General features: G+C 45.1%; 1 protein-coding gene across 1 annotated transcript in view; it reads right to left on the reverse strand.

Annotated features, from left to right (window-relative positions):
- DGKI (diacylglycerol kinase iota) overlaps positions 1 to 10,011 on the reverse strand; it is a 445,841-nt gene extending 435,830 nt beyond the window's left edge. Inside the window, exon 1 of the mRNA XM_029234512.1 lies at positions 9,608 to 10,011. Coding sequence (XP_029090345.1) covers positions 9,608 to 10,011 — 404 coding nt within the window. The remainder of the gene's footprint in view (positions 1 to 9,607) is intronic.
- Positions 10,012 to 10,597: the final 586 nt, after the last annotated feature.

Consider the following 10,597-nt stretch of genomic DNA (forward strand, 5'->3'; position numbering starts at 1 on the left):
AATCCATTTTGAGTTTATTTTTGTGTATGGTGTTAGGAAGTGTTCTAATCTCATACTTTTACATGTAGCTGTCCAGTTTTCCCAGCACCACTTATTGAAGAGACTGTCCTTTCTCCACTGTACATTCCTGCCTCCTTTATCAAAGATAAGGTGACCATATGTGTGTGGGTTTATCTCTGGGCTTTCTATCCTGTTCCATTGATCTATAATTCTGTTTTTGTGCCAGTACCATATTGTCTTGATTACTGTAGCTTTGTAGTATAGTCTGAAGTCAGGGAGCCTGATTCCTCCAGCTCCATTTTTCTTTCTCAAGATTGCTTTGGCTATTCGGACACTTTTGTGTTTCCACACAGATTGTGAAATTTTTTTGTTCTAGTTCTGTGAAAAATGCCATTGGTAGTTTGATAGTGATTGCACTGAATCTGTAGATTGCTTGGGGTAGTAGAGTCATTTTCACAATGTTGATTCTTCCAATCTGAGAACATGGTATATCACTCCATCTGTTTGTATCATCTTTAATTTCTTTCATCAATGTCTTACAGTTTTCTGCATACAGGTCTTTTGTCTCCTTAGGTAGGTTTATTCCTAGGTATTTTATTCTTTTTGTTGCAATCGTAAATGGGAGTGTTTCCTTAATTTCTCTTTCAGATTTTTCATCATTAGTGCATAGGAATGTGAGAGATTTCTGTGCATTAATTTCGTATCCTGCTACTTTACCAAATTCATTGATTAGCTCTAGTAGTTTTCTGGTAGCATCTTTAGGATTCTCTATGTATAGTATCATGTCATCTGCAAACAGCAACAGTTTTACTTCTTCTTTTCCGATTTGGATTCCTTTTTATTTCTTATTCTTCTCTGATTTCTGTGGCTAAAACTTCCAAAACTATGTTGAATAATAGTGGTGAGAATGGGCAACCTTGTCTTTTTCCTGATCTTAGAGGAATTGGTGTCAGTTTTTCACCACTGAGAATGATGTTGGCTGTGGGTTTATCATATATGACCTTTATTATGTTGAGGTAGGTTCCCTATAGGCCTCCTTTCTGTAGAGTTTTTATGATAAATGTGTGTTGAATTTTGTCAAAAGCTTTTTCTGCATCTACTGAGATCATCATATGGTTTTTCTCCTTCCATTGTTTAATATGATGTATCACGTTGATTGATTTGCGTATATTAAAGAATCCTTGCATTCCTGGGATAAACCCCACTTGATCATGGTGTATGATCCTTTTAATGTGCTGTTGGATTCTGTTTGCTAGTATTTTGTTGAGGATTTTTGCATCTATGTTCATCAGTGATATTGGTCTGTAGTTTTCATTTTTTGTGACATCTTTGTCTGGTTTTGGTATCAGGGTGATGGTGGCCTTGTAGAATGAGTTTGGGAGTGTTCCTCTCTCTGCTATATTTTGGAAGAGTTTGAGAGGATGGGTGTTAGCTCTGCTCTAAATATTTGATAGAATTCACCTGTGAAGCCATCTGGTCTTGAGCTTTTGTTTCTTGGAAGATTTATTAAACACAGTTTCAATTTCAGTGCTTGTGACTGGTCTGTTTATATTTTCTATTTCTTCCTGTTCAGTCTTGGAAGGTTGTGCTTTTCTAAGAATTTGTCCATTTCTTCCAGGTTGTCCATTTTATTGGCATATAGTTGCTTACGGTAATCTCTCCAGATCCTTTGTATTTCTGTAGTGGCAGGTGTTACTTCTCCTTTTTCATTTCTAATTTTGTTGATTCAAGTCTTCTCCCTTTTTTTCTTGATGAGTGTGGCTATGGTTTATCAATTTTGTTTATCTTCTCAAAGAACCAGCTTTTAGTTTTATTGATCTGTGCTATCGTTTCCTTCATTTCTTTTTCATTTATTTCTGATCTAATCTTTATGATTTCTTTCTTTCTGCTAACTGTGGGGTTTTTGTTGTTCTTCTTCTTCTTTCTCTGATTGCTTTAGGTGTAAGGTTAGGTTATTTATTTGAGATTTTTCTTGCTTCTTGAGGTAGAATTGTATTCCTATAAACTTCCCTCTTAGAAGTGCTTTTGCTGCATCCCATAGGTTTTGGGTCATTGTGTTTTCAATGTCATTTGTTTCTAGGTATTTTTTTATTTCCTCTTTGATTTCTTCAGTGATCTCTTGGTTATTTAGTAGTGTATTGTTCAGCCTCTATGTATTTGTATTTTTTACATTTTTTTGTCCTGTAATTGATATATAGTCTCATAACGTTGTGGTCAGAAAAGATACTTGATACGATTTCAATTTCTTAAATTTACGAAGGCTTCATTTGTGACCCAAGATATGGTTTATCCTGGGGAATGTTCCATGAGCACTTGAGAAGAAAGTGTATTCTGTTGTTTTTGGAATGGAATGTCCCTATAAATATCAATTAAGTCCATCTTCTCTAATGTGTCATTTAAACCTTATATTTCCTTACTTACTTTCATTTTGGATGATCCGTCCATTGGTAAAAGTGGGGTGTTAAAGTCCCCTACTATTATTGTGTTACTGTCAATTTCCCCTTTTATGGCTGTTAGCATTTGCCTTATGTATTGAGGTGCTCCTATGTTGGGTGCATAAATATTTACAATTGTTATATCTCCTTCTTGGATTGATCCCTTGATCATTATTTAGTGTCCTTCTTTGTCTCCTGTAATAGTCTTTATTTTAAAGTCTATTTTGTCTGATATAGAATTGCTACTCCAGCTTTCTTTTGATTTCCATTTGCATGGAATATCTTTTTCCATCCCCTCACTTTCAGTCTGTATGTGTCTCTAGGTCTGAAGTGGGTCTCTTGTAGACAGCCTATGTATGGGTCTTGTTTTTGTATCCATTCAGCCAATCTATGTATTTTGGTTGGAGCATTTAACCCATTTACATTTAAGGTAGTTATCGATACGTATGTTCCTATTACCATTTTCTTAATTGTTTTGGGTTTATTTTTGTAGGTCTTTTCCTTCTCTTGTATTTCCTGCCTAGAGAAGTTCCTTTAGCGTTTGCTATAAAGCTGATTTGGTGGTGTTGAACTCTCTTAACTTTTGCTTGTCTGTAAAGGTTTTAATTTCTCCATCAAATCTGAATGAGATCCTTGCTGGGTAGAGTAATCTTGGTTGTAGTTTTTTCCCTTTCATCATGTTAAATATGTCCTGTCACTCCCTTCTGGCTTGCAGAGTTTCTGCTGAAAGATCAGCTGTTAACCTTATGGGGGTTCCCTTGTATGTTATTTGTTGCTTTTCCCTTGCTGCTTTTAATATTTTTTCTTTGTATTTAATTTTGATAGTTTGATTAATATGTGTCTTGGCATGTTTATCCTTGGATTTATCCTGTATAGGACTCTCTGTGCTTCCTGGACTTGATTGACTATTTCCTTTCCCACGTTAGGGAAGTTTTCAACTATAATCTCTTCAAATATTTTCTCAGACCCTTCCTTTTTCTCTTCTTCTTCTGGGACCCTTATAATTCGAATGTTGGTACATTTAATGTTGTCCCAGAGGTCTCTGAGACTGTCCTCAAGTCTTTTCATTCTTTTTTCTTTATTCTGCTCTGCAGTAGTTATTTCCACTATTTTGTCTTCCAGGTCACTTATCCATTCTTCTGCCTCAGTTATTCTGCTATTGATTCCTTCTAGAGATTTTTCTTTTTTTTCGGTATGTGGGCCTCTCACTGTTGTGACCTCTCCCATTGTGGAGCACAGGCTCCGGACGCGCAGGCTCAGAGGCCATGGCTCATGGGCCCAGCCGCTCCGCAGCATGTGGGATCTTCCCAGACCAGGGCACGAACCCGTGTCCCCTGCGTCGGCAGGCAGACTCTCAACCACTGCGCCACCAGGGAAGCCCTTAGAGAATTTTTAATTTCATTTATTGTGTTGTTCATCATTGTTTGTTTGCTCTTTAGTTCTTCTAGGTCCATGTTAAATGTTTCTTGTATTTTCTCCATTCTATTTCCAAAGATGATTTTGGATCATCTTTATTATCATTACTCTGAATTCTTTTTCAGGTAGACTGACTATTTCCTCTTCATTTGTTTGGTCTGGTGGGTTTTTACCTTGCTCTTTCATCTGCTGCATATTTCTTTGCCCTCTCATTTTGTTTAACTTACTGTGTTTGGGGTCTCCTTTTCACAGGCTGCAGATTCGTAGTTCCCATTGTTTTTGGTGTCTGACCCCAGTGGGTGAGGTTGGTTCAGTGGCTTGTGTAGGCTTCCTGGTGGAGGGGACTGGTGCCTGTGTTCTGGTGGGTGGGGCTGGATGTTGTCTTTCTGGTGGACAGTGCCACATCCGGTGGTGTGTTTTGGGGTGTCTGTGAACTTAGTATGATTTAGGCAGCCTCTTTGCTAATGGGTGGGGTTGTGTTCCTGTCTTGCTCGTTGTTTGGCACGGGCCATCCAGCACTGGAGCTTGCTGGCCATTGGGCGGAGCTGGGTGTTAGCGTTGAGACAGAGATCTCTGGGAGAGCTCTCACCGACTGATATTATGTGGGGCCAGGAGGTCTCTGGTGGACCAGTGTCCTGAACTCAGCTCTCCCACCTCAGAGGCTCAGGCCTGACACCCAGCTGGAGCACCAAGACCCTATCAGCCACATGGCCAGGTATGTGGGGATTTTCTTGCCTTTTGGGAAGTCTGAGGTCTTCTGCCAATGTTCAGTAGCTGTTCTGTAGGAGCTGTTCCACATGTAGATGTATTTTTGATGTATCTGTGGGTAGGAAGGTGATCTCTACGTCTTACTCCTCCGCCATCTTGAAGGTCCCCCTTCAATAGGAGACTCCACTGAAGATGCCAACCTCCACAAGAGCTAGAGGTGCAGAGGCATTTTTTTCAGAGGGTTTGCAGCTTGCTTTTTGTTTTCTTTTCCTTTGTGCTTTGTCTAGTTTCACTTGTTCACAAGGTGCTTCATGCAGAGGCCTCACACCCAGCACTTTAGATCAGAGTGCCTAGTAAGAAATGGCTGCGCTGACACCTCCAAAAGCCAAATTTTTAAAAACCTCCTTTCCCCAGCTCAGTGTGAAGGAAGGTCTTCTCCAGGCACATCCCACCAAGAAGGCAGGGCTCCCTTTCCACCTTGCTCCCCATCCAGGGATATGGTTTCACCCAGGGAGGGGGTGGCCACCAACACTGCTCATTTCCAGCCCACAGCTCTGTCTTCCAGAAGCACTATTCCAGGCAGGCTTGGACAAGAGAACCTGTCTTCTTTCCTCAACTCAACTCCCATTCACAGAGAGGAAACTCTAGTCCAGGGGCAGTAGGTAGAGAATCTAGAATGAAGGTTTTAATCTGATCCTGAAGTCTCTAAATATCAAACAAATGTGTAAAGAGCAGACAAAAAAATTCAAAAATAAAATAAAAGTATTTACAAAGGAGGATGCTTCATACTGATATTCAGGAAAAGAAAACTTCCCCCCATACAATATTGATTCTCATACAAGGAAGAACAATGTCCATGCTCTCCTACTTGGCTTTCAACATTCCAATAGTCTTTCCTAAAAATCACAAACTTGTGTTGCAGGATAATACTCAAAACGGAAATACTTTGTTCTTATCAACCTGTAAAGAGTGATAGACCCTTTTTTACCTTGCAGCATAATCTAAGAAGTAAAAGCTCCTTGCTGCTACTTTTATCTCATACCAAAAACTCCCTTTCAGGAAGGTCTGGTATTACCATCCTGGTTTATAAGTAGAGAAACTGAAGCACAGGCATTACTATCTCATAAGTAATGGTAACTGTCCAGTCCTCCTTACAAACAAAATCACACTTCAATATTTATTCTGTGCTGCTCAAAGAGGTACAGACAGGCCAGCTCTTCCCTGGATCTAGGTTCACCTACACAACTCCTGTGTAGTTTTTATTAAAAGGCGTATAAAATTCTAACCTGGGTATCTTCACAGAGATGGCAGGTGTCATGCAGGTGGTTTTGTTCTCAGAAGCAAAAGCAATATATTTTCTGGTGATCATGAATTTATATTCATTTCTATCTCAGAAAGAGTAGAGGAGTTACCTAAAATTATATGGCCAAAGGGACACAGTCCAAAGAAAAAAGTATACAAGAGATAATAAATAATGACCTGTGATATATTACGGAAGAGATCAAAGAACAGCTTGCGCTGCACACACCCATGCAAACACAGATACCCAAGGGAAGAGTTCGAGCCAGAAGTGAATGGTTAGGGAAGCATGATGGGGTGTAAAGAGAATGTCATTTAGAGTCAGATCTGGGTTTAAAGCTGCCTCTTACCCAAGGTCTAAGCCTCAGGTCCATTTATTTATAAAATGGAAATAACCATAATCACGTCATAAAACTGTCACTGAATAGTAAATAAGATATAACATGCAAGAATACTTAGCGCAGTGCCTGTACACAGAAGACAGTGAACATCAGCTACCTTCTCCTTCCCCTCCCCTGCATGTTTCTAAATGATTTTTTTTAAATTTTACTGACTTTAATGGGAATTCTTACAGTGGTTAAAAAAAAACAGTTCCTACACATTACATAGTCATCGGCACATATGTATCTGTTGCAGCACCATAATTTGCAAAGAAAAAGGAAGTAGTAATTTTAAGAGAAAAGTACCAGCTCACTTGCACTGCCTTCTAAAACCTTCAGCTTTACAATCTACGGAGACTATTTGCTCTAGGGGAGCAGAACCTGAAATAAAGGAAATATTCTCATGAGAAAAATGGTTCCCCAAAAAAGAAAGAGAAGATAATGAGGGGAAATCGAGGGGTATATAAAGGAGTTTATTTTACTTAACAAAGTAAAAGTCGAGCAAAATGAATAATCTGCCTCCAGAAATGGTTATTTAAAGGTTTTCTGTAAAGGGCTCTGGTTCCTAAAAAGACAGGAGTCATTGCATATGCCCACCCACTCCTCATTTATTTTTAAACCCTAGCTTATATGTTCCTTAGCAACAGAAGGAGCAGATGAGACCCCCACACACACACGCACTCGCACACCATCTCCCCCAGCCCCCTTCTTCTCTCCTGTCAAGTGTCATTCCGCAAATACCCATGTTCTTCAAAAGATTTTTTTGACCACCTGCAGATCTCTCTTCCTCCCCACCTCAAATGATCCCCCTTACACAGCAGCCATACTTCACACCCTAACTCAACCCCTTCACTTAGATTCCATTCTGTGAGGTCTTCCTGACCCCTCTCCATCAACTTCCACCAGAAGCCATCCTCAGGTGCCCCCCAGAAGTGAGGGGATGTGGTCCTCACTGAGAAGCCAATGCCCAGCTCCAGCCAAAGCTGCTCTTTTCTTTCAGACCATTCCTTAACCCACCAGCGAAACGGCCAGGCCCAGCTACAACTGAGCCCAACATAAATGGCTCCCTGCTGAATGGGTAGAGGCCGTTCACCATGACTCTAAAACATCACCATCATCGAAATGGAGACACTCTCCAGGCTGCCCAGGACAAACACGTGCCAGATGAAATGCCTACCTTCTGCTGTCTTTCCTCTGACTTTGGGACTGCCTGGCCTTGTTTGGCTGGGCATGGCTTATGCGTTCAAAGATCAATTGTTCAGCCTTTGGAAACAAGGAGCAGAGCAGCAATCCTCAGATATTAGTGTGCTTATGCATTGCCTGAGGAGACTGTTAAAAATTCCTACCCACAGAGAGTTTGATTTTGTAAGCATGGGGTGGTGGGCATTTTTACCAGCCACCTGAGGTGATGCTGTTGCAGGAGCCTTCCTGAATTGGGGACTGTAAAGCTTTATTTAAAAGGAAATGATGTTCACAAAGTGGGATCCACCTCTGTGGATTGTAAGGCAGATGCGGCGTTATCCTTTTGCTAGAAAAACACCGCGTCTCTGGGTCGATGTCTATGTTTGCGTGTGCACACCCTTACACATGCATGTGTGAGCATGCAACCCAGAAAGCCATGGCCTCACAGAGTACTCATTTCCAAGAGAGAGGCTCAGGGAATGACCCCTGCCAAGAAGCAGCTGAAATGATTTCCCTTGCAAACTCTGGCTTTGTAGCCCTACCCAGTGAGGTGTCACGATGATGAACACCAACGACACAGGAACGATTCTGGGCCCAGGAGCCCAGACCCACAATGTGCTCTGCATTATCAACCGTCCCTTCCAACTCGCAGTTCCTAAATTAGGCTGAATGTAGCCCCTGGTCCCCTAAGGGCCAGACAGGCCATGATAGCTAAGAAGTAGAACTGCCCGTGTCCTAGCATACCTCCCTAGAGCTACCTCACTCTCCACCACGTGTCTATTTTTAGGAACCAAAAATATAAAGAGAAAGATCCATTTCGTCCTGATCTACATGAGTAACTAAAAGAGCAAGTCAGGTGGGAAACTCCCTCAATGCACAGTGAACAAAATGCACATGGGGGATGAGGGAGTAACACCCTCCCCAGGAAGGCTGTTTCGGAGTCGTCAGGAGCCAACACTGAGACACAGAGCACATGCCCTAGTGACCGGGGCCTCCAGTCCAGGCAATGCCAATGGGGATCCCGGTGATTCACACACATGCTCCCAGAAATACAACACACACCCTCACAAACCCACACACCTCTGTCATCTGCTTTTGCTTACATAACACCACATGGTGTGACAGGCTTAAAACTTTATAAGCACTTCTGGAAAGGACTGCTAACTTAAAATGAGGAGGGTCACAAGGATGCTTTTACTGACCCCTTTTCAAGAAATATTCCAGGGCCAAGGAAGTGCACATCTTTCTAATTCTATGCTTGTTTATCACCTCAACTTTTAAAATTAACAAGCAGTAAGCGTCTCCAAAACTCTCCAAATCTATCAATATCTTTATTCTTGCTTTAAGGTGGGGGGCAGGGGGGAGGAGAGAACCTACTGGATCCTCATTTCTCATTCGTGAATCCTGACACAATTTGGGGTAGTCTTTTGGCATCATTCGGTGGCCGTTTACCCCACACTGTCCTTGTCTTGTAAATACACCCATCCTAGGGGCAAGCACGGCCCCATTCTCTCCCCCATCCCTTGCTCGCCAGCAGGCTTCCCAAGTCGTCCTTCTGGGCACACCCAGGAGAGAGGGAGAGACCACGTGTAGGTGTGACCCTCCGGAACCAGTTGCGTATCTACAGACACAGATTCACAACGACTCTTCCTTAATGGGATATTTCAATGCAGGTTCAACTTCCATAAGGATTTCTCTTCAGGATAGAACGCTGTTCTTTTCTGCCTGCCCGTGATCTCAAGTATCAAGTTAGTGCCAAAGGTTCACCCAGTAAAATCGGCAAGGTAGGGGGAGTGGTTGAAGATGACCCCGGCGTAGGGACAACTTTGAGGACTTCTCTCAAGAAAACCTGGCATATGTGTGTGTGCACCCCGCTCCCACACACACACACACACACACACACACACACACACACGCATTTTTACTGTTGTTGTTCTGACCTCAGGGACTCAGTCTTCTCTCCAGTTCCGGGGGGGAAACCTGGCGCACGTAGCTTCCCTCCAGCCCAGAAGGATGGGATGAGAAGTGAACACATAGCCCAGAAGGGGGAGGGAGAAGGAAAGAGAGAGAGAGAGAGAGAGGGCGCCAGGTGCCCCCAAGTCCGAGGAAGCGCCTTTCGGGGGCGCAGAGAGGGTCTCGCGCCCCGCGGCGGCACCTGCCTCCCGGCTGCCGGGCTCGCGTTCCTACCTGTAAGAGACCTGCTTCCGGAAAGTTAAGTTCCGCAGCTTCTCCTCCAGCGCCTCGTCCTTCTCTTTCGGGCCGGCGGCCCCGGGCTCTTCCAGGGCAGCGGCCCCAGCCGCCGCCGCTGCCCCCGCGCCCCTCGGGTCCGCACCGCCCTCGGCGCCCAGGCAGCAGCTCCCGGCGCCGCTTCCGCTGCTGCTGCTGCCGCCCGTTGCCCCCTTCTCCTCTGCCGCCGAGGAGCTGGGGTTCATGGCGACCGCTCCGGCGGCCGCGGAGGGAGCCGAGGCGGCGCCGCTGCAGAAGCCGGACAGACGAACAGCGCTGACGGCGGCCGCCACCGCCGGAGAGCGAACAGGTCTGCGCGCCGCTGGCAGGGGCGGCAAATGGCAGCCCCTTCCCGCAGCATCCATCCGCGGCGGCCCCGCACCGGGGCATTGTGGGAAACTCCGTGCCTCCACTCCCCCTCCCCGACCAATCAGAGGCCACCTCCCTCCGCCTGCCCCTCCCTCCCCGCTGCAAACCCGCGCCCTCCCGCCCCCCTGGCCTTTTCCTAAATCGGGGGCACCGGCCAGGGCCGAACCTGAACTCTGCCCTGAGGCGTCGGGTCGCCGGAGAGATGGACAGAGGGCAGGTGATGAGGAGGCGCTGGGCTGGGGGCGCGCGGACACTGGCAGCAAGAGAGGAGAGCTCCGAAGGGAAATTCGGAGCACAGCGTGCCGCACCCCGGTTAAGACACGAGGAAGCGGAGACCGGGAAGGGAGAGGTGCCCTGCCCAGGCAGCCGGCCCGGGAGCGGTAGCGCCCACCTTGGTCCCTGTCCCCTGATGCCTGATGTCCGGGGCGGCATTCTCCCCACCGCCGCTACCCGACCGTGCAGAGCCGGAGCCTGGCAGAAGCCTCCCTACGTGGGAAACCTCGGGGGGAATGCAGCGGGCGCGTGGTCGGGGCGAACCTGGGAGAGAATTCGTGAGCAGGGTAAATTAAGGGATGAGGAGGA

Source organism: Monodon monoceros, unplaced genomic scaffold (genome assembly GCF_005190385.1).
Source record: "Monodon monoceros isolate NGI ecotype Baffin Bay Population unplaced genomic scaffold, NGI_Narwhal_1 Super_Scaffold_2, whole genome shotgun sequence".
Classification (NCBI taxonomy): domain Eukaryota; kingdom Metazoa; phylum Chordata; class Mammalia; order Artiodactyla; family Monodontidae; genus Monodon; species Monodon monoceros.